The following is a 26873-nucleotide window of genomic DNA, read 5'->3' on the forward strand; positions in this document are numbered from 1 at the left end:
AAGAGAGAAGTAGCAGAAGAAGCCATGACAACCAAGTTTCCACTAGGATTATTTTCGTGATAGCGGTAGCACCACCAGGAAGGGACGTAAACTGAAAACAAAAGCAAAACCATTTAAGTGTTACATTAAGGGCACACCAAACTGATGGTCAACCATTGGTCTTTGTCAGTCAGCAACACGTCAATTCAGCAAGTTGGTTTGGTGTGTTCCACATGTTGCCTCTCATCTGGTTAACGCCAGAGCTCATTGGCTCAATTCAGCATGTCAAATCTGTGTCTGCAATGAAACAGGGCACGAAATTGAAGTAGTGAAGTGACATAGCAAGTAAACAATTGAAGTTCAGAAAGAACACAAAGAAGACAGTAATTATATTTGCAAATGATATGGATTATTAGATTATCAGAAATATTTGCTGGAGCGAATTCCTCTGTAGTGAGTGAGAGTTTTGGTGATAATGGTATGCTGTTTTGTTTACACTTTGCAAGTACATCTGAACTTACGGTTCTGCCATTCGGAACCAAAAAACAGATACTGCCCTCCGCAGTGAGAAAGACGCGTCTCGCAAAGGTGCAGAATGCATGCTCTTGAATCAGTCAGCTGCCATCTGTTTAGTGTGTTCACAGGCAGCTTTTTTGTCCAGATGTGAACCAACGCAAGGTGACAACACAGTTGTGCTAGTTGTTTGGTATCGGCTTGGTGTGTACCGGCCCTAAGTCACACAGGCTTTCTTCATTTTGGTAAATAATGTCTGTCTATCCGTCTACACCAAATGTAACCTTGTGTTAACTTCACACAACAGGTAAAGACTACTACATTAGACTCAGATTTGAAATCACATAGTAATAATCACTGTCTAATATGTGGTTTATTTTCTTCAGATGTATCACATGAGTGTATAGTGTACAGCTTAAGTCCAGTGCCAGGTCCTTAACTGTGTACTCACACTAGGCATGGTTGCCTTGAAACTTGCAGGGTGCAATTGTCTCTCACCCTCAGCCTGCACTCACACTGCAATTTTATCTTTCGAGCCTGAGCACGCTTGCATCATCGATGATTGACTGTTCAATTAGGAAGATCTCCATTGTACTGCAATCTCCATTATACTCTTCTCAGTACAATGGAGATTGCTGTAGTTATATTGTTTTGTTTTAAGTCGTTTGGGATGTGATGACAGTCAAATATTTTGCTGAAAAGATCCACCACTTTTGACACTCAGTTTTATGAAATTCCTATTGCTACATGTATTAGGATGTTTGCTGAAGGTGGCAGCTGAGGTGCAGTGATCTAGTTATCTTTCAAAAACTATGACAGTTCCCATTCACTCACACTACAAGCATACCACAAAGACCAACTGAACCACATTCTGGCACACCTCTTCCAACCGGGCAAGGGCTGGCCAACTAAACCGTGCCTGGGCGTGATTCGGGGCACTCGCACTTGTCAAATGCCTAGTGTGAGTACACCCAATAATAGTTGAGTTGGTTTGTGGAGTATACTATAGAAATTAAAAGAAAAATAAAGGTGGGAGCTGGTGCATCATATGGCATATTTATCATATGCACCTGCTTAATAAAGCAGCCCCTAAATAGTGTTCTTCTATTCTATTATTCTATTCACACTAAAGATCAGTGTCTGACATAAGTTACAGGAACTATGAAAACATTCTTCAAGAAGATAAACCCTTAATGTGACGTGACTTTAGAAGTCATTGATAGTTCTCGATTAGTTCAAGACTAGTTCAAGTGTTTTTAAGACCTTATTCTTGGCATGGACTTCCAAACATTTGGATTTGGTTTTGACTTGGTCACAAGCATAGGAGAAAAATGTCTTTTTTCACTCTCACCTCAGCTTTTACCTCACGTTCCCATTAAAAACATCCAGACCCTTGCTCTCCGATAGCATTTGCTATGCGTATGTTGGTCTGATACCTTTCTGGTGAACATTTCCATTGTTCTAAGTCATTTATTCTCTCGGTGTGGTGCGGAATGCCAGAGGGGGGCACTCACTGGTGAGCCTGTTTAGCATTAACGTTTGAGGTTATTCTAAGTGCTTCTTATTTCAGCATTCTTAAAGTTTTCCTTGCTTTATAAACTCTGAGGGGGGGTTCTCGAGTCCGGATGTCACAGAGTCCTGCTGCTGTTAAAATAATAAACACAGCAAAGACCACATACAACAAAGGAATAGCTAAAATAGCCACATTTGTGCATTCTTAATAGAGCACGTGTGCGCTGTAAGATGGTTTATTATTGGACCGATTGGCACTTGAATATAACAGCTGGTGATAAAACTTGCATGTACAGTATAATCAGTCAAGATTTGTTGTCCATTCAAGCTTAAAGTTGACCTTTTAAAATGTTACTAATGACATCATGTAACGATATAAATATATGCCTGTGTATGGATAATATCTCCCCAGAGAGGATCATGTTTGATGAGTAATAGACATACCTAGAAAGTAAATAATGAACAAGTCGTGATCAACTTTGGGGTAAAGGCTCAAATAGCAGATAAGTGGCTTACTAGAAGATAAAGCGGCATTACATATCACCTCAGGAATGTATTTTACTTTACTTTACTTTAGACCAAACCCCCTATTTGGCTACACATTTCCTGAAATCAGATTTTCATGACAGAATTTTTTACGATTAACTTACATCAAGTTTGGCTCTAGAGGTAAAATGTTAACGTGGAACGCTTATGACATGCCCCCCTTGCTGATTTAGAAAGGTGAACATGCCATTCTCATTTGGTCATTGAAGGGTAAAACATAACAAATAATGTATTTTGGCACTGTAGTTTGTGCAGTTCTTTTGTTTTAGGAAGTGCTCGAGGGATTTTTGAGCCCTGCACATATACCCAATTATCCAAAGCTTAACACAGCTCTTCTGGACTGTTTGTGCAGACAGTTACTTTGTAGGTGGTTAAGTCAGACCTGATTTTTCCATGCAGTCAAGATCCATCTTATCTACACAGATTATTAATGTCTAGGCAAATTGTGGTTTTAAAAGTGTGCAAGCTGACATTATCAAGTATTTTGCTCACTTTGTAAAAAAAAAACAAAAAAAACAAAAAAAACAAAAAAACACACCTTAAGTCTGCATGTTAACTACATGATGTAGCCTGTTAGAATGTAACTGGCATGCCAATGTAAACTAAGCCAGAGTAGAAACACATTGAATGCGTTTCTCACAGCAACATACCAGGGTGTTTTATTACTAAATGAATCCTCTTACTTTCCTTCAGCTTATATACATAAATACTTGTGTATAAATGTTCATTACTAATCATTCTATAAACAGGATTTGATTATAACTGCAGATCAAAGACAGTTGGAAATAGTCTACTGTAACGTCTGCAATTATATAAAATAAATTAATTAATGCAACAATATATGAACACACAGACCCTTATATTCTCTGATATGCTACCAATTAAAGAACAACAACACACAGCATAGATTTAGTACTTGTTTGGGTTTAAAAACAACCCGCAACATACAGCCAAGTCAGTGCAAACCTCTCATCGGTATCTTTAATCTTCGTCAGCACACGTAACCTCCGTTAGAAAGTGATTCCATCAGTCTGAGTTCATAACAGTCCAAAAGGTGATGATAATAGTTAAACAGGGCAATTTGTTCATGTTTTAGGTTTCTAAAGAATCCTTTGCTCCATTGTTTTTTCCGGCTTCTCCTTCATTTTTTCACATTATTATCATCAGCTTAAGCTATTTATTATTTTAAATATAAACGCGCGGTGGGCGTCAAGCAAGAAAGCCCAAACTTTAGACGGCCTTGTGAACAACTACAGTGCACAGAGTAGTTCTGCTCTTCTTCTTGGCTTTATGGCTGTTCATTAAGACGATAACAAGCTTTGTTTAAGCTTGGGATGACCATGGCTTGCTATTCATTAATTTTCTTTTCAGCTTAGTCCCATTATTGATTTGGGGTCACCACAGAGGAATGAACCGCCAACTTATCCGAGACATGTTTTACGCAGCAGATGCCCATCCAGCTGCAACCCATCACTGGGAAACATCCATACACACTTATTCACACAAACATAAACAGTGGTCAATTTTAACATAACCAATTCCACTATACCACATGTCTTTATACTTGTGGGGGAAACCGGAGCACCTGAAGGAAACCCACACGAACACTGCAAGAACATGCAAACTCCACACAGAAATGCCAACTGACCCCGACGAGACTAACCAGTGACCTTCTTGCTGTGAGTCGATAGTGCAACCCACTGCACCATTGCATCCCCCCTGGCTCATTGTTATAAGAATATATTATTGCGGTGTAATGTCATAGTTGTGTTTTTAAACACAACCAAGTTGTGCGGTTTCTTTGTTTTCATTCTCCTGGCTTGTTGCACGAGGTAGTGACGTATCTCTGTAACACAATTCAGGAAACAGTCAAAAAAATGTACTGAACCGTACTGTACTGTACAACTCAGTGGAAATGGGCCACAATAAGTCACTGTAGGTTTTTTTCAGGGGTCACTGCAGCAGAATGAACCACCAGTTTTTCTGGTGTATGCTTTGTGGCGTTTGCACTTCTAGCCACAACCCAGCACTGAGAGTACAGTAATTTGTGAATCCCCAGGGGGAAGCACTCATACACTTACTTGTTCACACACAGTCGTTTATTCACACGCACACACTCATACACTATGGCCAATATAGTTTATTAAAGAAATGCTTCTTGTCATATTAGTACATGCTCCAGTATCCACCCCCCACAAAAAAAGTTTATTTATTTGTTTATTTAGTTTTGTTTTTCCATAAAGTCTCTCAAAAGTAATGGACCAAAAGTTTGGCATGTCTTGTGACATTGTGTCATGGTAAATCATTTTTTCCATTTCTGTGTATTACATACTGTATTCTTGCAAGCATTGTGTTTGAAATAGGTTTCTTTGTTTATTATTTACTATTTAAGCATGTGTTTTTAAAGTTAAAGTTTCAATAATTCTGAAAAAATGCTAGACGTTTCTGAATATTTATGTATGACATTACATATTTGTTGACACAGATAAAAAAAACTATTAAATACACCTAAGTGTATTTTGTCTGTGTCACAGGTGGAAGAGGGCAGTAAGGCTGCGACCGTGAGACTGCAGGTTGGAGATGAACTCATCAACATCAACAACATTTCTCTCACTGGCTTCAGACAAGAGGCCATCTGTCTAGTCAAAAGCTCCTACAAGACTCTCAGCCTGGTGGTCAAAAGGTAATTTGTCCACAGCCTCACTCATTTTTTGGGTCCTGTTCTTTTGGAATTATACATTAAAGGATTAGTTAACCCAAAAATGTAATCTATGTTATTAATTACTCACCCTCATTCCAATCCAGTCCCTTGAGACCTTTGTTCATCTTCAGAACACAAAGTAAGATATTTTAGATGCCACGTCCTCCATAAATAGCAATGGTCTTGAAGTTCAAAGTCTAGAAAGTGAACTAAAAAATTTTGTCAGAACATTCCATGTAACTTCAAAGGTTCAACCATAATCACATGTAACTCTAAGAACACTTTGTATCTGTGTTTGCCTTGTCTTCTGCATCAGATCAGGATGCAAGTTTACCACAGCCGATACAATGCATGTGTTTTATGCTGTTGACTCTAATGGAAATACGTCGTATTGCCATAGGAAACCTGCACCAAGACCTGACAAAAGGAGAGATGATAGGGGTGAACAAAGACATGTTTACAGTTCTTCTTGCCACACAGAAGTTTTGTATGATTAAAGTTGAACCACTGAAGTCACATGGAATGTTCTGACAATGTTTTTTTTTTTTTTTTGTGGGGACCATTGGAGTGTATAAAGGATGAGGGAACTCTCGGATTTTAGCTAAAATATCTTATTTGTGTTCTGAAGATGAACAAAAAACTTGGATAAAAGGATTGTAAAACATGAGGGTGAGTAATTTACAACAGAATTTTCATTTTTGTGTGAACTACTAACCCTCAAACTGTTTTCATTTAAAGTTAGTGCTGGGTGATATTTCCACAAAAAAAAATTTACTCAAAAAAAATGCAACATTTGTTCTTATCTTTCATTTTTGATAAACATAATATATGTCAAATTGCTATTTCTTTCAAGTTTAAAGGCAGACTTTTTTATCTTAAGTTGTAGAAAAACAGACAGGGATAGTTTACCTAAAAATTATAATTTACTTACTTTTTACTCTCCTTCAAGTGGTTTCAAACCTTTTTGAGTTTCTTTATTCTGTTGAACATTAGTGAATATATTTTGAAGAAAGCTGAAAACCTGTAACCATCGACTTCCATGTAGGAAAAACAAATAATCTGAACGTCAGTGGCTACAGACTCTCAGCTTTCCTCAAAATATTTTCTTTTTGGGTTTAACAGAAAAAAGTCAAAGTGTTGGAAACAAGTAAAGGGTGACTAAACTATGACAGATTTTTAGGTTGTTGGTGAACTATACCTTCGATATAACTTTCTGAAAATATCTTTGACATGTATATATGTGTATATATTTGACAGACAGACAGACAGACAGACAGACAGACAGACAGACAGACAGACAGACAGACAGACAGACAGATGGATGAATGGATGGATGGATGGATGGATGGATGGATGGATAGAATATATATAGAATATAATGATAGTATATTTTATAGTTCTGACACAATACAGTAGTGTAGTTATTAGTTATCGGTACAAGAGTAAATCCACTGTAAATCCATGGAATAGCTTTCTAATGTGTTCTATGCACAAAACTCAAGTGCTGCTTTTTGGTGCTAGTTGTGGGATTGATTCGAGACCTATCCGCATATAAACAAACCTAACCTCAGTGTGGCATAAAATGGGCAGCATGTCATTTAGTTTCACTTTGAAGCAAACATTGTTGAATATTTATTGATACCGTTCATTTTAAAGGAGAAACATTAGGTACGTTTACATGAACACCAATAATCTGATTTTAAAACTATTAAAAAGACAAAAACTTTGATAAACAGACTATCATGTAAACCGATTTTTGATTAATCCGATTAAGTTTATAATCGAACTAAACAGAAATTAAATTAAGACATGTGGAGTATGCCGATTTTAGTGCCCATTTTGAAGTGCAGTAAAGACATGTAAACACCTTAATCAAACTATTAACATCGTGTAGGATTTTTGCTGCATTTTGTGAGAGGATATTTTATACACACACGGCTGTTTAACACTATTCTCTGCACCTGCCGACCACAGACACCTGCATCGCAAAATGCAGAGGTTTTTTTTTCTCCTATGTGTCGTGTTAAAACAACACCCTTCCAGCAGTTCATACTCGCATCCAATATCTCGTTTGTCATGGGGGCATGTATGAAATGTTCCTAAATGAAAGTAAAAGTGCCAAACTGCTTGAAAGGAACATGAAAGGAACATTCAAAAAGGAACTCATGTAAACACCTCAATCAAATTATCTTATTCAGATTAAGGCAAATAATTTGGTTACTGCTGTCCATGTAAACATAGTCATTGTGACAGTTATTGTTATCTTTTTATCACCCAGCCCTGTACTTGAAATGAACACAAAAACAGATTTGCAGATTTGCTGGTTTTGTAAAGTCACCCTACATACGTCACTCATTACGTCAGTTTGTTTTTGCACATTGGCAAACAAGTACTGGAAGATGACAGACTGTTGCTTCTAAATATGCACCCTAATTTGAATCTCACTGCAGATGGGACATTTTGAGCAGAATGCCCAGTTATTTTAATCAAGCCCTTGTTGTTAACTTTGTAATTGGCAATGCTTTGCATCACTCTGCTCATTGAATGATCGGCAGGTGATCAGGGTGAAACCGCATGTATTTTCACAACAAATATAATGCGATTGCATCCATATTATTCCAGAATGTTGTCACAAAGGTTACATTCCATTGTCAGTGGCTCATCCTTATGCTCTTATAATTGTGTATGAGAACTTTGAACGAATAAAGGGCGTAGAAATGCACTTCTATGTCATCTTGTGCCATCTGTATCACAAATTAAACATGTAAATGTTAAATTTGTCAAAACTGATTAATAAAAATTATAAGGCACTTAATAAATGTTTGATACGTTCATGAAACCAGAAAAAATAATAATTGATTCAAAAATTACAGTTTTAAATCAAAGTGTACGCCTCTTTAGAATGCAGTCTTAATGTTTAGATTATGAAATCTTTGGGATTCTGCTTACACCATCATTCTAAACCGTCCACTTGTCATGATATTGTCAAAAATGCGTTAATAGCAATTTTTTAAAAGTCTATTTTTGTGCTTATTGACTGCTGCTGTACTTGTTAAAAATATTCATGCATTGAATATTTTGAGCTAGATTATTTGTGTTCCCATCAATATTGCATTGCTCTGTTTGGTAGAAAGGGTAGTGAGTCAGTATACGTCACAGGTGGGTAGTGAGTGAGTGTAGCCGTTGGGGATTGGTGTTGTTTGCATCACTAGTTCAGCTGACGCTGTGGGAGCCGTTGAATGCTTGATGGTCCAGTTCTGCCACATTGCTTTCTAACATTTCCAAGCAAACACCAGGAGGTAGAGGAATAGGAAACTACAATAAAACAACAAGTTTCAATTTTATTTTTAGTTTCAGCCATATACTGCATTCTGAAAGGGGTTATTAAATGTATACGGTAGTATATACAGGGTTAATATAGGATTCTGACGGTATGATAACCTTGGATAAAAAAATATCACGGTTTCAAAGTATTGTGATAAATGCTATAAAGTAAGTTCTTTTTTATATATATCTGGGATAAAAACAAACAAAAAAAAAACATCCCAAATGACCACTATATATTTTAATTTAAAAAAACTATATTTTGGAACAGTAAACATGTCAGGGTAAATGATCCACATAAATCATTGACTGCTGTGTTCATTAGTTTTAAAAACACAGATGTCTATACAACTTGAAAAGGCATCTTTAGATATTTTTTTCTTTCCTTTGGATATAAAGTAAGCCACTGCCCTGTTCACTATAGTATGCTGGATGTTGGGTGTAAGTGATTTGTTTTTCAAATGTTTCCTGAATTGTAGGCGGACCAGTAGCTTTGATGTGGTTGGTTCTTTTTTTGCTCGAGAAGCTGTTGCCCTAAAACTATAAATGAATTTTTAAAAAAAACGAAATAAAATAGTCATTTAATAAAATGTACATAAACCGTGGAAACGATATGACTGAAACTTGGTGCGATTTTTAAACCTTGACTTTTCCAAAGCACAGTAAACCTTGAAACCAGATATTGTCCCGTGTTCTATGTTCTATACTATATTTGTAAATACAAATATTGTGGGGGTAAACCTTTGTTTTTTTTTTTGTTTTTTTTCATTAAGTAGTTAATAAAAATTTTCTGTCTTCGGCTTAAAGTGAAAAGTTTGACCTAAAGTTTGAAAAGTATTCAGTGTTTTGTATCATTGAATTTGTTGCTAGTAGTTGTAAATTGTTTGATTAGAATATTTGTACAAAATTATCAAATCAGTGTTCCTATTTAAAAATAAATAAAATCAAAACTATTTTAACTTTGGTATTAAACTCTGGGTTCACAATAGTTTAAAGGTGGAACATGCTGAACATATATAATAAATCTGTAATATAATAATAAAGCATTTTTTACGTTATGCTCTTTGTGGAACATAAAAACACTAAGTTTGTTTATATCAGTACAACTTATTTTAGATCTCGTAACATGGCGCATATTTACAAATATTTATTTTTCTAATTGAAAATGTTCTAATTGACACATGTTTTGTGCTCAACCCTTCCTGATTCTACTGACATAGTCAAAGGCTGACATTAAAGTGAACAGTCGCTGTTTTCACCAACAAGCCTCTCTGAAGTTTCTGTGTAATGCAGTAGATTTGCATGCAGGCTGGAAGTGTTGTTGTCAGCCAGGGCACAGTGCGGGTAGAGAGCGTGTGTCGACTCTGTGATGCAAATGATGTGATCTGGACCTGATTCACATGGTGATTGCTATCAGGTTTTCTCACGACTTCTGTTCTTCTCTAACTTCAAACAGAAAGATGACTTTTTTTCACCTTGAAACTAATGTATGCATATGTTTACAGAAACAGTTACAGCAATGTAATCTTTTAGTGAGAATAACATAATGGATGCTAAATAGTTACAGCTTAGACTTTCTATCATTGAATCATTGTAATTTATGTGCGTCTATATATGTGTGTGTGTGTGTGTGTGTGTGTGTGTGTGTGTGTGTGTGTCTTAATATGTTTTTAGAACATTAAATAAGATGGTTATTGGAACCGTCTAAGATGGAACTGTGGTTATTGAATGATCCTTAACTGAAAGTCTACAAACGAGCGTATTTGGAGCTGAAAAATAAATACAAAACAAAATTAATTTTCTTTATTATTCAAAAACAAACTGTTGGATGTACTTTATACTGCTTATTACAGAAATACCTGTGAAAACTTAAATTACACACAAAGCATAGTTCAGAGAAATAAAAGTTTATTTATCAATTAAACGCAAATCTGAAAAAAAAATGTTGGAATGAAGCATACGCTAACCTAGATATTATATATACTAATAGGGTTGGGTTTCGTTAGGGTTTTTTAACCGATACCGGTGCTAAATCGATACTTTTAAAATGGTACCGGTGCCAAAACGGTGCCTGAATTGATACTTTTTAGCCACAAAATTAATTGACAAAAAATAATTATATATATATATATATATATATATATATATATATATATATATATATATATATATATATATATATATATATGTATGTATATATATGTATGTATATATATATATATGTATATATATATAGTTATTTATATATATATAATTATATATATATTTTTTTTCATTCATTACAATTGAACAATATAAATATATATTTATAATACATTTAAAGTAAACATCAATTCATATTTTATTTGTTTTAATTGCATTAATATATTTCTTTTGATCATTTGTTTGTTAGCATAAATGAAATTTTCATTATGCTATAAACATTACATTAGCTTACTACTAACTTGTGGAAAGGATGTCATCAAATCAGGGAGCACCTTTTTTCTGGGTTTGGGGCTTGTGACTACTTTTACATGGACATAAGTGATCTGCATTTACATTTACATTTAGTCATTTAGCAGACGCTTTTATCCAATGCGACTTACAAATGAGGACAAGGAAGCAATTTACAGAACTATAAGAGCAACAATGAATAAGTGCTATAGGCAAGTTTCAGGTCTGTTAAGTCTAAGAAGGAAAGTATTAGTAATTTTTTAATTTTTTATTTATCTATTTTTTTTTGAGTACAGTTAGTGGTATATCCAGAGAGGCAATTGCAGATTAGGAAGTGGAGACTAACTAAAAAGTTTTTAGTCGTTTCTTGAAAACAGCGAGTGACTCTGCCGTTCTGATGCAGTTAGGGAGTTCATTCCACAAACAGGGCAGATTGAACGCGAGCGTTCGCGAAAGTGATTTCCCCCCTCTATGGGATGGAACCACGAGGCGACGTTCATTCACAGAACGCAAGTTTCTGGAGGGCACAAAGATCTGCAGAAATGAGAGCAGATAAGATGGAGCAAAGCCAGAAGTCGCTTTGTCGGCAAACATCAGAGCTTTGAATTTGATTTGAGCAGCAACTGGCAGCCAGTGCAAACGGATGAGCAGCGGAGTGACATGTGCTCTTTTAGGTTCATTAAAGACCACTTGTGCTGCTGCATTCTGGAGCAGCTGAAGAAGCTTGATAGAGTTAGCTGAAAGCCCGGCTAGTAGAGAGTTGCAGTAATCCACTTTGGAGAGAACAAGAGCTTGAACAAAGAGTTGAGCTGCATGTTCAGGTAAGAAGGGTCGGATCTTTCTGATGTTATAGAGTGCGAATCTGCTCGATCGAGCAGTTCTAGAAATGTGGTCAGAGAAGTTTAGTTGGTCATCAATCAACTAACTAATCATCTAATGATTTGCATTAATCTGAATAAGACAATAATATGATTCAGGTGTTAACATGAGCTGTTTTCTGAATGTTACATTCATGGTTCCCAATTGTTACAGCACATACATCCAGCAACGTCATTGTGTCACCAGCCTAATGTTTACTCCGCAGTTTGTGTCTGTGGTCCTTTAAGATCAAACATCACTGTTTACGTAGTAGACTTGTGATCAGAGTATTGTCTTAATCATATTAAAATCAGAGTATTGGTATCCATGTAAACATACTCAGATAATGTGTCAGATGATGTCACAAGCTGTCAAACACAATCCATTCCTCACCTTTAAGGTGATTCCATGAGCCCTCACATTTCATAAGTTTGACGTGTTTCTCCCTTACACGCAACTTTTGTAAAACATTTGCTGCATGTTGGTGTGTCAGAATCCTTGCTTGTAAAATATAGCCATACTTTAGAATGCTTAGTTTAAGCAAATTAGATTAACGCGACCATGCGTGTTGATGAAGTGAGTCCCTCACCGCATGCACTGTAGTGCAGGTTTTGCCTTTTATAAACTACAACAACAAACGCCTGACATTGCTGACATCCGTATCCCTCAAAGCTGTTTAGAAATAAACATTTAGAGATAGTGTGACACAACGCTTACTTACTTGTGCCTTTAACGCACCCATTTGTGCTTCTTAAGGGCGTCAACGGATGCGCCGCTCAGAGCAACGGCACGGCATGCACATGACAGTTGATCACACACCTGACGTGCACATTCGCATGTTATTTAAAATTAAACTATTCAGATGGCGCTCCGTGGCATGGCAGAAATATGAACAGTCATGAGTCATGCCTGGGCACCGCAGACAGCCGCTGACTTGCGAATTCATGGCGCTGTACGTCGCTGATCAGCTTTTCTGTGCGACCTGCTATACGTTCTTGTTGCAGCACCGAAATTAGGCACCGAAATTCATATGCTGATTTGATCCAGTGCATACCGTTTCCAAAGGTACCGGTACCATAATGGCACCAGGTTTCGGTACCCAACCCTATATACTAACCTACGTATTTTTCAGTTTCAAGAGGGCGCCAAACAAAAACAGTGGCATGACATGGATGTAAACATATACAGATGGTACCTCAATCAGTTAATGTTATAAGTTTAAGCGGTTGTTTTTGGGAATCATGAAATGTCATTACTGATCAGTCAGAATCAAGTATTCCAGTCAGCTGTATAATGTTAGTTGATTTATTTACATGAACTCTTAGATTTAAATGACATGAACTAAGAATGAAAAATACTTGTGCAGTATTTATCAATACTAGTTCAAAATGAATTAATACCATAACATTTATTGTTCATTTTTTGTTCATGTTTGTAAATGCATTAACTAAAATTAACGAATGGAGCCTTATTGCAAGGTTACCACATTGATCTTTTAAGCCCAACACACGGTGAAGGCCGGCTCACACTGTGCGATTTTTTAATAATCCTAAATGAATTTAGCATGTCAGACTGCATAAACAAGGCTCCGATGTCAAACTGTAAGATCTCAGTTGTCATAATGTCAGACTCAACAATAATGAAGATGTGCCAAACATGAAGAAAAACAACCCCGGAGTTTGACGGCATCAGCTGTCTGTGAACATGTCAAACCAACAATCAAAGATCACAGATTTTAGTCTAGGATTTCGGGAATCTTTTAGGATTTCCCATATTTGTCTCAGATGACTAAATTGTGGCTGAAATCTCACAGTGTGAGCAGGACTTGAGTCGACAACAAAGAACTATCAATGACAAAACAGATTATGCTGTTGCATCCCATCTGCTCCAGCCTGAACAAGAAAGCTGTCCGTGAACACACCAAACAGATGACAACTGAATTAAACAATGTTCTCCCTGTTTTCTTTCCATATTCGCAGGAGTCAGTATCTGTATTGTCATTCCACAAAGGGAAACCCAGAACTAATGCTGCACATTTACTAGCTGTAAACAAAGTAGCGTTTGCATAATAGGGTTGGGTCGATAGATGATGCCACCGTCCTTTGCCGATGGCCATATGACATTACGATGCTGAGGCGATATTGTAATCCTCCGCCCCTGTCGCAGCAGCAACCTGCTCGCGAAAAATACACACAGCCCCATTTACACTAATACGTCAAAGTTTTAAAATGGTATTTTAGAACATAAACGATGCACATCCACCCTGGCATTTCACCTAGCATTTCAGAAAAGCCTTTCTTTCACACTTTACTGCTAAAAAAATTGCATCACGTGACCACACACACCCAAACACACTCTGTCATGCGCTGCAGTGTACGCGCGTGTCTGAGCTCAAGGCAGTCAGTGGGTGCTTAGAGCACAAAGCTTCAGAAAGCCGTGCACGTTGTATAGTTTATGAAGAATGTACTGCTGGATCGCGTCTCACTATAGTTGTTAAACGTGATATTTAATTCATCTTGTCTCTATCTAACGACTCTTCAGTCTTTTGAATCTATCAGTTAACGTGTCACAGCGCCAGTACACTGCTTCAGTCTTTCACTCTTGTGTTTAGCCAAAACCTCAGATAATGTTGGTTGTGCAACTTTTTTACTAACCAAGTATGTTGAAGCCATTATAACGGCACAGATTACTCTTCCTATTCATGCCAGAGTCCTGCGGAAAAAGTGATTGACAGGTGGTAATTTGTGTTTAACTTATTTATTTATGATTTGGTTATGGGTAAAACAAAGACCATCCGGCTCAGGTAGTTAAAACAGTAGGCTACAAATAATTAATTCGTTATGAATTGACTAATTATTCATAATTCACTGCCGCCTAAAACGACGATGCCATCGTCCATTGCGATGTTTCACATTAGACATTGTACGACACCACAATGGTCGACATCGCCCAACCCTATGCATAACATTTTCACAGTACATCTCGCTCAACACAGGGATTTGCTTGTGCAAATGTTTGCCTCTAATATTATAATAAACCCAATTTTTTGCAAATATTTAATAAATGTGAGAAAAAACAGGCAGCTTTTTGTGTTCCCACTTGACTTGCACTGTTTATTAGTTTTGTCACTTCAGTTTTTGTTCTCATGCTCATATTTGTATCTAAACAGCCAATTATGGCACTGCCCTTTACTGACGTCCAATGCCAACTTTGCATGCTGAATCAGGTCAACTCCATCTGACTTGAGCCTGTTGAAGCTCCAGCTTTTCTTATTTCAATGTTTGCTGATATTTTTACACAAAACTGTGATTTCTCAATTAAAATAATAGTAATAATATTACTAATTATAATAATAATACAAATTGTGGCAAATAAATTGCATATAAAATGAATTGATGAAACCTAAAAATGTGGCTAGTCCTATAAGTCAGTTAAATAGAAAATAAAGTGCATAAAAAACTAAATATTTGTTATATATCCATTTTCATTGGCCTATTACAGTTGAAGAGAGACAGGCTGGTCATTCCACTTCTTTCATGCCAAACACTGTCCTCTTTGTCTCAGCATGCCTATCTGGGCAGCACTAAGTGTGTTTAGTCGCATTACAGCATAACTGCTAAACAAACAATGTCACCCTGAGAGGAAAAACTACCTCTATTTATCTATTGCGCACAGCCATTACTGCAGGTTTGCAGCGACATAGAAGGTGACTCGAACATCTATTGAAAGCACACTGTAGTTTCAAATAGAAAAACGTTATCAGTTAAGTAACAAATTTGAATAGAAACTGATAAAACTCACACCCCATAGTACATCAATGACTTTGGCTTTTGGCTTTTTTTTTTTTTAAATCAGTGTTTACAGTAGACGAGACATGAAATGGGGGTTGTGCATGGTGACAGCAAAGCAAGGATTGAGTCACAGTTTCATATCTCCAACCGCGAAACAAATGTGGTGGATTAGGCAATCGGGCATACGGGGTTGACATTGTTGAACATACACGTAACTACTCACAGCCTATTCATCTGAATTGATGCATTCTAGTTGAGCAATCCTAAAAGAATTCAGTGTGTGAATGTTTAAATCAAGAGAACCATGTGGGAAAAACACTCTAACATAGGGAGCTGTGATTATACTGTTGTGTATATTTGTTTCTCTGTGTCGTCCTGCATGTAGCAGATCATTTCAGTGGGCTGCGAGACATGACTGAGTCAGAGCAGATAACAAGTCATTAGTGGACTACTGTGGAAGGTGGGACTTGTGTGGGTCACTGATGGAGACCGATTTGTTTCACAAGAGGTGTGAATCTCATTCAGGGGTGTGTTTCCAAAAACCATCGTTAGCCAACTAAGGTCGCAAGTTGTGTCGTTACAAACATTAGTTCGTTAATTTGTCGTTTCCCAAATCTTCCCAAAATCTTTCCAAACTGCGTTGCAAACTTGATTGCTTGCAACTAAACATCTGGAGCTGCATGTAGCAGATCATTTCAGTGGGCTGCGAGACATGACTGAGTCAGAGCAGATAACAAGTCATTAGTGGACTACTGTGGAAGGTGGGACTTGTGTGGGTCACTGATGGAGACCGATTTGTTTCACAAGAGGTGTGAATCTCATTCAGGGGTGTGTTTCCGAAAACCATCGTTAGCCAACTAAGGTCGCAAGTTGTGTCGTTACAAACATTAGTTCATTAATTTTTCGTTTCCCAAATCTTCCCAAAATCTTTCCAAACTGCGTTGCAAACTTGATTGCTTGCAACTAAACATCTGGAGCTGTAGTTAGAAACATAGTTCCTGGTTGTGTTCTATTGCCAGTTATCCCCCCTATGCCCTATGTTTATAACATTCTAACATTTTAACTTTGAATGATAAAAAAAAAGCATTCAAGTCATCTCGCTTGGGTATATTTGCTTTCAAAGCATTTTTACAGTTCTGTTTAAGCGATCTTTATGTTAACAATTGTGCTCCCTTAGCAGTTCACTTTGAAAACATTGATGCCATTTGGAACACAGTCGTAGCTCATGGCAAAATCTATATTCAATTCAATTCACCTTTATTTGTATAGCGCTTTTACAATGTAGATTGTGTCAAAGCAGCTTCACATAAAAGATCATAGTAAATTGAAACAGTGTAGTTCAGTTATCAAACTTTAAGTTCAGTTCAGCTCAGCTCAGTGTGGTTTAATAATCACTAGATTACAAACACTGAAGAGTAATTTGTCGATGTGCAGCTCTACAGATCCCGAACCATGAAAGCTAGTGGCGGCGAGGACAAAAGTGAAGAATTAAAAAAACCTTGATAAAAACCAGGCTCAGTTGGGCATGACCATCTCTCCACTGGCCAAATGTCTTGTGCAGAGCTGCAGTTAAGGCGCATGAGGCTGGAAGCTTGACCTCAGCGAAGACTCGTCTGTCCCTGGAGCGTCACAGGAATCAGTCTCATGCTCTCCACTCCTCCATGACCACCACAGTAGCTGCTCTGGATACAGCCTGGTCCAGGATATGGAAACTTTGGGATTATCTTGTCGCTGGTCTTGGATCGAATCAGTGGTGCTGCGTGGTCTTAGGGGAATTGGGATGAGTATCTCCAGGTCGAAAAAGAGAATAAAGAGAATAGTTAGCGTAGCTGATGTTCAGCTATAGGAGACCTCTTATTTAAAAGCAGAATTTATGTTACGTCTCCAAAGCTTGTGAAAACAAAAAGCATAGCATACGTTAATGCTTTTAATTTATAGTAAGTTATTTATTAAGTAGCCTATCTGTAGCCTACTTTATTTGACATAGGCATGTTGGTTAGCATATTTCTGCAGGGGTTTACATGTGTCAAACTGTAAAAGTAGACTTAAAAAAAAAAAACTAAATCGCCATCATCATTAATGTTATTAATATTATTATTAAAGTATGTTTTTTTTCATAATAAATATTAAATCTAATTTCTAAATAAATAGTCTCATTGTTTATTTATTTATTTATATGATTTACACATGATATTAGAATACGTGTTAGCTTTTGTAAGTGATAAATTTATGTTTTAGAATAGAATATGTAATGTTCTCAATAATATTTGTAAAGGAAACATTGGTCCTATGTGAGCCATTTACATATATTTAAATTAATACAGAATGTGAGTGCATGTTTTTAGCAAAACTAATACTGAATTTTTTTTAAATGTGTGCGTGTAAAACAATATAATTTGCACAAAGAAATTATGGGGTTCTTCTGTAAAGAAGTTGTTACTCCACCACGTTTAAAGCATCACTAACGTGGTTCAAGCAATGGATCTACGAAAGAAAAACTACGGGTTTTGGGAAACACTCATGACTACAATATTCTTTTCCCAAACGATGCATCATACATGGTTTCCGCTACATTCGTTCTTCTATGGCGGGGCGCCACGACAAAATTCATCCCGCCTTGGCTACATTACAGCTTCTCATTCAAAACATTTTATTTTTTTAATAGCGGGTTATAATTGCACCAAATCGTATTAAAAGATGAGTGAATTATAACTTCTCTGTAACCGTAGTAGTGCTGTGCATTATTTCTTTACCCCGTTAAGGTTAAGTGCTGACAGACTGACTGACTGACAGGTGCATGATGCGTGAGGCCAGCAAACATGACGTATAGCCGTTTTACTTTACTTCAGGATGCATTAATATCGCTCTGTAGGTCTATAAGAGACATTCATAAATATTCCTAGCAAATCTAATAAACGCTGGAGACTTACTCATTACATAAACGTTTATTTGAGAGTGCTCAAGAAGATCTGCATGCTCTTGAAGTGGCTTATATTTGAGGGGACGTGCAAGAAGTTGTTTTGCCGAGCAGAGGAAATCGGCGTGCAAGCAAAGCATTCCACATGCTGTAGGCTATTACATAAATGCAATGTCGACTTCTAATACTGCGCTCACGACATTCGTCATTGAATTAACGCCACAGGTAGTTGGTAGATCTGTGTAAAAAAAAAAAGCCTGCCGCCACAGCTGGAAAAAAATCCTAGAGGAAACACTGATCATACTATGATAGTTCAGCCGCGAGTTATGTCGTTGTTTGGGAAACGCACCTCAAAATTACTTTAGATGGCTGTCGTTAAGGATAGACTAATCTCTCACACTTCTGAATCATTAGAAAAAATCTTTAAGAAAAAAAGGTTATTATTTTGCTTGATTTGAGTTTAATGGGGGTGGTCAGGTTAATAGTTTTGAATTCCATCCACTTAAATTATGTAAAATGAATGAGGTTAATTAATCGTTTGTATTGGGAAAACATGAAGGAATTGTGTGGATTGTGGAACCCAGCATTTTTTACTGTGTATATAATAGCATAGATTTCATGTGACTGTTTGTGCACATTTGTCATAAAAGCCGCTTCTGTAATCAGCTGTAAATCTCCAGCACAGAATCATTTTAATAATAATTATAATATTAACTTAATATTTTATAATAATAATTTGAATTAGTACATGTCAGAATAAGCATTGAATGACAATGGAACATGATATTACCCTTATATTGAAATTTTATTTTCATTAAAGTTAAATTTATCTATTATGCTTACTGTAAAATAACTTTTGGTAATTATATTTGGTGCAGAAAAATGACATTTTGTTTGTCACCCTAAAATGAAGGGTTAACCAGAAATAATGTGCTGTTGCATCACTCCACCCTCCCCCTCATGTTGCTTTTAAAACCTGTTGAGGTGTGTGTCATTGACACAATACTTTTTAATTGCAAGACAAATTTGTCCGGTGCTTTGTCAGCCAAATCTCAGATCACTGGTTCATATGAGTCAAAAACCCTGACTTTCACATACTACATGACCTTGATCACCACAGGCCTATACTGTAAAAGTGACATATGGCTCTTATCAGGGCACTTTAGAAAAAGATTGCATGTCTGTCGAAAGCCTAAGCTAAACAAGCATTTGGCTGTGAAAAGAGGAAATAGTAAGTTGTTGCGTATATGGGCGATGTGTTTTTTGCATATTCTGTCTTCATTTGAAACCATGAGGTCACACTCTGAGCCGGAATACACTGTTTAGTTTGGCATGACCAAAGGCACTGGAGTAATATGGAAAGTTCCAATTATGCCTGAACAAAGCTGTTTATTATATTATTTATGAGTAAAATTATGCCCTTAATATTTTCCCTCATTAAAATATTTTGATTATTTGCTTTTGTTCATATCTCGGACAATTATACTTAAAAAAGAATAAACCATTATCACCAATAAAGTCCAGAAAAACATGCATGTCCAGGCATCAGTATGTTGTGACCAATAGGTTAAAATATTCTTTTTTCAGTTATCAAAGAAATAATTTGTTCCTTAATTATAGCTTTTTAGTTATTAAATTATTTTAAATTAAAAATAAATGGTGAAATTGATATGAAATTATCTGTTTTGGCTTTAACATGCTTATCCCTTAGGTTTTTCCCAAACCTTTACAAAAACTTTTCTCCGTTCCCATTGCTGTTGCAATTTCTAGCCAAAAATTATTGGCCATCTGCTGGTTCTCCCTATGATCACGCATGGACTGATCATATAGATGTATGTACAGTCGTACCTGTTTCAGACAAAATCTCTTCAAAGTGATTGATATTTAACTCAAATCAAAAGCAGCACCGCGAACTGTTCGCTCGAGTCTCAAAAAAATTTGTACGCTCCACCAGCCAAATCATGTCACGTGCACCCAAAGCGAACCTCCGCAAACACATTGATGACATCACATTCGCCATGCACACTCAAACAAATTAATGAACACGTCGAGTATAAACCAGGCTTTACATACTACATGTGATTTTGTAATAGTATTTAGTATTTATTTATATTTTTAATAGACTTTTTAAATCTTTTTAAAATAGCTTAAGTAATATTTTTTGCTATTGCTATTTCATTAGATTTTTTTTAGCAATTAAAAGATGAACATAAAGCTGAAGTCATTTAGTGTTTAATTAAATTTTTTTGTATTTTTACATACTATTTTGGTAGTACTGTGAATTCAAACATACTGTTTATCACATAAAGATTTTTTTATTTAATTTTTCTGCCCACTGTATAGTAGGGAAGTGTACAAGTTTAGATGAAGTCATCGTCTTTGTTCTCACCGGTTAATGGAAACTTTTGTAATAAATTAATCATGGCTGTTAAGTTGTACAAGGCCATTGGTAACCATAAACCTGGAAATAGCTTTTGTGTAATGCAGCGTTCCCACCAAATCACACCAGTTCAGCTTCAGATAGTCATTGTTTTGTGTTAATGTTACTCCTTATTTACACAATAACAGGAGTAATAGAGATCAAGTCCATAAACCCGTTTTTTACACATTCAGATTGTTTTGATAATTGTTATACGCCATAGTCATAAATGATAGATGTCACACGGTTATTCATTTACCTAACTTAATTCATCCCATAACAACGTGCCAAATGTTGTCACTCTTGCACGATGAAGGATTGTTTCTGTGGATGTCCATACGCCCAGATGCCCCACTGAGTACTAATCTAACCACAGAGATATCGAGATTATGGTCAGTGTGATTTAAAATAGGATTTGGAGTCTGTTGTTTGTGGATTAGAAAACTCATCCACACATTTACAGATGGTGAGTCTCTAAAAATATAGGGTAACACTTTTTTTAGGTAACGATTCACACCATTTACTACTGTCTTATTACCTGCCTGTTATTAATATGTTAACTGTTTATTAGCACTTATAGACACTTTTGTGGCATGTAAACAATAACAATGGTCCTTGCGTATTTCCCGTTTCACATTTTTACATTTCCATAGCTCCCGAGAATCCTAAAAGTTTGACATATTGATAAATAACATTATGGCAGCTGTTTTAACGTTGGGATATAATTGAACTGCCTCTTGTTTCAGTTATTAAAATAGTTTGACTACAAGCAGACAATGTACATGGACCAATAGCATCACCACATTGAAATGGTCTATAAGATATAGTTTTATTTTACATCCCTAATCCTACCCAATACCTAAACCCAAGTACCTTACTAATAATTAATCAGAAGCTAATTAGTTGTTTATTGAGCAAAAATCTTCGCTAATGACTGGTTAATAATGCAAATTGTGCAATAAAATAAATATGATTAAATATAGCTATGCGAGTTTATAAAATGTTACTTAAAATTGCAATGCAAGATCTCACAAACAACACCGTAATGATGGACAGAAATGGTATGTCCTTCAGTTTTCAAGTCAAAATCATATCGGAAATCAAACAAACATTGAAATAAAATATTTAATTATAATTAGACCTTTTGTGAGAATAAAATGCTGAGAACTAATGCTGTAAATTATTTAGAGAGCACTACTTGCAGATTACTATAATATTAAACACTATAGTGAAATACTACTAAATACAGTTGCCATTTTTGTTAAGATTGGATCTAATAATCAGTGCAATGCAGTGCGAAAAGTGGATGGGAACATTTTAAATTGACAGAGTTTTGTAACACTTTACAATATGCGTTTAGTATGAACATAAACAAAACATTTATTGCCAAATTTATTCATCTTTGTTAATGTTGATAAAAATAAGGGATTCGTTTAGTTCTTTTTCACTACTGTTAAAAAGTATTGTTAGTTTTTAGTTTATCTTAGTACTGAATACATTATCTATTAACTAATGGAACACTGTTGTAAAGTTTTTACATTATTATCTTAATCAGTGGTGCCCAAACTCAGTCCTAGAGGGCCAGTGCTCATGCAAATTTAGTTCCAACCCCAATCAGACACACCTGGGCTAGCTAATCAAGCTCGTGCGACAAGTTTCGCAGTTAGCTGCGTTGGAAAGTTTAAGCTTGGTGAACTCTGACCTGCGATATCGCATCACACGATTGCGTGAGACCAATTAAAGATCAATACTTGACCTCTCTGGACAGAAATATAAAACATGGACCAATCACTCGCTTTTTAAAATGTCTACTCATCTTGTTTAATCTTATCCCTTTTCGCAGAGCCATAAAACAGAATTTTGCACGCACAAACTCTAGTGTGACGCAGCATAACCGCAACTTTACTAGGCTTTCTAGAAACAACCGTGCAGGTGTGTTGAGGCAGGTTGGAGCTAAACTCAGCAGGACAATGGTCCTGCAGAGTTTAAACGCCTCTGATCTACATCTAAATATGAAAATGATTGTATTTCCTGTTAAAATGGACCTCCATTTTTTTTTAAAGATGCTAAACCTATTTCAGTATAGTGAAGATTTATTATTATTATTATTATTATTATTATTATTATTATTGAAAAAAGGGCCCTCATAACTGGAGATTTTTAAATCATCTCTGCAGTGGTTAAAACTGTTCTATACACATGTACACAACTTAATCTCCTAATTCACTAAGTCAACAGCACTTTCTAATGTATATAATGCACGTTTTGTTCTTTTTTCTGAATTTTGGGTTTTTCCAAAATGGCTTTAGTTCTCTGAAAATATACAATCTGTTTGTCTATGAAGGCTGTTTCATAAGTGTGAGTGTGTACTGCTGCCTTGAGCCAAAGCTGCAAACTGAATTTTACCTATTCAATTTTAAGATGAATGTGGATGGCCAAAGAAGACAAATACATTAGATTTTCAAGTTTGAGAAATCGATACTTTACTGGTTTCGGCTGGCAGCTTTATTGAAAAGAACATGCCAAGCAGCAGTTTCAGCTGCAATGGTGAAGAGAAAAAGCTATGATATTGCCTTTTATGCTTATTTTAAAAGAGAAAGACACATCTGGAGCTGATGAATGAAGAGATTGAAAGGGAGCAAGAGAAAAATTTATTTCAGTTATTGGGAAAAAAATGTTAGATGATGGATTGTGTGCTGGAAGAACCATAACCCAAAATATTATAGAACTTATTTGAAAAAGTACTTTACTGTAGTTTTTGATTAATTTAATACATTGCCTGTTGTTTGAGGTTGTTTGTGGGCAATTAAGATGCATTATTTTAGATGCGTTTGTGTCACTCAATCATTAAAGTGCTATAACGGGGGTATGAAATTTATTCATTTATTTTTTTTTATTGGCAACAGAACAAACTACTGTTGTCCAATTACTTGTCAAATTACCTGCCAAGTGAATAGTTAACCTAGTACTGTCCTTATGGCTATGGCAAAATAAATTAGTTTATAGAAATTAGTCATTAAAACTACTATTTAAAAATGTGCTGAAAAAATCTCTCCATTAAACAAAACTTGGAGAATATTTGAAAGAATTAATTTCAGTAATAATGTAATGTTACTATTGATATTAAGTGCATGTGTTTGTGTTTAATATAACCCTATAGTCACTAATGCAAACAATTTTATAATTCACAATGAATTTCTAAGTTTTGAACAATAGTAAAGGTATGTTCTGTGCTGATTATTATATATGCGAATATTGTGGTTGGTGAATATTGAAATGAATAATGACTTTGCATTCAGTTCTTTAATTGTAACAGGGCCATACAGTCATGTGATGAAGGTGTGTCATGAGTGATGTTTAAAATTACTCACTTGTAACTGATTCAGAGAAATCTTTCTGTAAGCTGTTATTGTTTTAGGAACGTCTGCGAACTGGCTAGACTCGAAATGACCTTGAACTTCCTAGTGAAACTTATCAAAGAGAATGCATATCAGTCATTCTCATAAATGATTTCTAAACATGTTAATTGTGTTAAATTTTGTTGACTGGTTATTTACTATTCTCTGAAATTCAGATTGGAAAACAAAAGTCAGCATGTTTAATTCATTGTAGGTTATTGACAAAAACGAAGCTTTCTTTTCTTTTTGTATTTTTCGCCATTGCCTTTAAATGCCACATTGACATTACTGACTCAGGGTACCTTTAGTAACAAACAGATTCAGAAGTCGGTCTGTGGCTGTTTTTTCACTCAGAAATACTGCTGACACCTAGTGGTCGAGAGTCATACCAAAATCATTTCAAATGGTCTTTTTATAATTATTTATCCTCTTGTGTTTTAATTGTATAAATAAGCCTGATTGATTTCTCTCTGTGTTCTCTTAAAAAATGTGAATGGTTGGAGTGAGTAAAAAGGACAGAGCAATGACTGAAAGGTAAATCAAAGCTATGTCTGAGGTTTACACATGTAAACATATTGTATATGTGTACAGAACTGTACCAAATGGTTTGTGTCAGAAAGAGTTTTTTTATTTATTATTGAAAGAGAGCAATATTACTCCTTGAAACGATTTTATTCAGCAAGATCACTAATCAAACGTATCAGAAATGACACATAATGATTCTGTTTTAATTTGACGTTATAGTTAAATTATGTTCAAATAGCAAAATGAATGTTTGACAAAAACTTAAGCACTTTTTTTTAAACAATGATTTTTTTGTTGGATCATGTGACGTGTATGTGTGTGCGTCTTAAATTTTTGCTTGTGTACCCAAAACATGTATGATGTAGACGGAACATGTAGATAAAATAACAATAGGATAACTCACTGAAACTGGCCAAAAAAACAGCTCAGTTCATTCCTTGGATTTGCAGTTATATGTTGACATTTGTGGCACACTTCCTGCAAGTCTTCTGTTAAGGAAGATAAGACTTTCCTTTAAGAATCTGCATTCCTCTTTCAATAGGCCAACTGTCAGTATTAATTATTGATTTTCCCAGGATGCAGCTGGAAGGGGTTCCTTTTTCTTCCACTGAACTTTTTAATACAGGTAGGTTGCAGCATTGCTCCACAAGCCTGCTGAAAGTAGTACATTAAAGAAACACTTTGCTTTTTAGGATATATGCCAAAGAGTTAAACAGTTGGGTTTTTGCAATTTTTTTAGTTCATTTAGCCAATGTCTGGGTCTAGCAGGATCACTTTTAACTTAGCTTAGCATAAACCATTGAATCGGATTAGACCGTTAGCATCTTGCTTAATAAATTTAGAGTTTCAATAATTTTCCTTTTTAACGCTTAACTCTACTGTAGTTACATTGTGTGCTTAAGCTGACAGAAAAATTAAAAGCTGATATTTTCTATATATGGCTATGACTATACTCTTAGGGCTGGGCAATTAAATCAAAACAAGTAATCGAAATCGACATTCAGAACCTATCATTGATCTAATATTTCCAGGTCAATTTTTTTCAATTACTTTCCCTACCGCGTGTGGAGTCATGTGACCCCACTCTATATACTTTTGCGTTAAACGCACAGGTATGGTCTGGCGCAGCCCTTATGCGCATACCCATGTGGGGGGTACCTCATAAAAAAATGTAACTACACATCGCAAGTTTGCACTACATTGACGATGATTGGAAGCTGCGCATATTTTCCATTACAATAAAATCATTATATTTACATTCAAATATTTGTTTACAGAAGATTCAGGTTTAAAATATTATTTAAAGGATATAAAAGAGTTATTTTATTTTGAAGAGAAACTGCTTGTTTTCTACCTTTATTATAAAAAATTTAATATTGAAAATAATTAATTTTATTTCCAAAAGTGCAAGTTATTTATTTTCACTATTTGACTGTTGGTTTTAGGCAATGTGTGTTTCAATTCAGTTGTTTAACGGTGATGGTCAATAAATAATCATATAGCACATAGTGTGTGTGTCTGTCAGTTAAAGTTCTAACTTGTAATATGAGCATATTTACTCTACAAACGTTAAATAAATAAAATAATTGCTCATTAATCAAAATCGAGTTAAAATGTTCAATTAATTATGATTTTGGTTTTCTGTCAAACCACTCAGCCCGATACTCTCATTAGTTGAAAATAGCAACTTTTCATTTTCTGTTGGTCTTTGATGTAACTTTAAAAGTTTTTAATAGAAAATGTATTCACATCTTTAGTCGTTTTTAAGTGAGATGCTAATGCTGTAATCCAAATCAATGATCTTTGCTAAGCTAAAGGTGCTCCCGCCAGACCTGAAGAGCTGAACTGATTTAAAAATGACAAAACTTACCTGTTTAATTGTAAAGGACTTGTAAAATGAGCCTATATTTCCAAAAAAGTGAAGTGTTTTCCTTTAACACTTTTACCTCTCTTCATA

General features: G+C 35.6%; 1 protein-coding gene and 1 long non-coding RNA gene across 14 annotated transcripts in view; both read left to right on the forward strand.

Annotated features, from left to right (window-relative positions):
* shroom2a (shroom family member 2a) overlaps positions 1 to 26873 on the forward strand; it is a 79847-nt gene that overhangs the window by 22269 nt on the left and 30705 nt on the right. For 11 of the 13 annotated variants that reach the window (XM_017356632.3, XM_017356634.3, XM_017356633.3 and 8 more), the window contains exon 2: positions 5085 to 5233. In XM_017356632.3, the coding sequence (XP_017212121.1) occupies positions 5085 to 5233 (149 nt within the window). Of the gene's footprint in view, positions 1 to 5084; positions 5234 to 25491; positions 25542 to 26873 lie in introns of those variants that run through there. The other 2 variants (XM_073954246.1, XM_073954257.1) reach the window with 1 other exon arrangement.
* LOC141386297 (uncharacterized) lies at positions 15369 to 17704 on the forward strand. The gene is made up of 3 exons (XR_012408008.1): positions 15369 to 16117; positions 16419 to 17137; positions 17507 to 17704. It is a non-coding gene; the product is annotated as an uncharacterized lncRNA (long non-coding RNA).

The sequence above is a fragment of the Danio rerio genome, chromosome 6, assembly GCF_049306965.1.
Source record: "Danio rerio strain Tuebingen ecotype United States chromosome 6, GRCz12tu, whole genome shotgun sequence".
In the NCBI taxonomy this organism is placed as follows: Eukaryota; Metazoa; Chordata; class Actinopteri; order Cypriniformes; family Danionidae; genus Danio; species Danio rerio.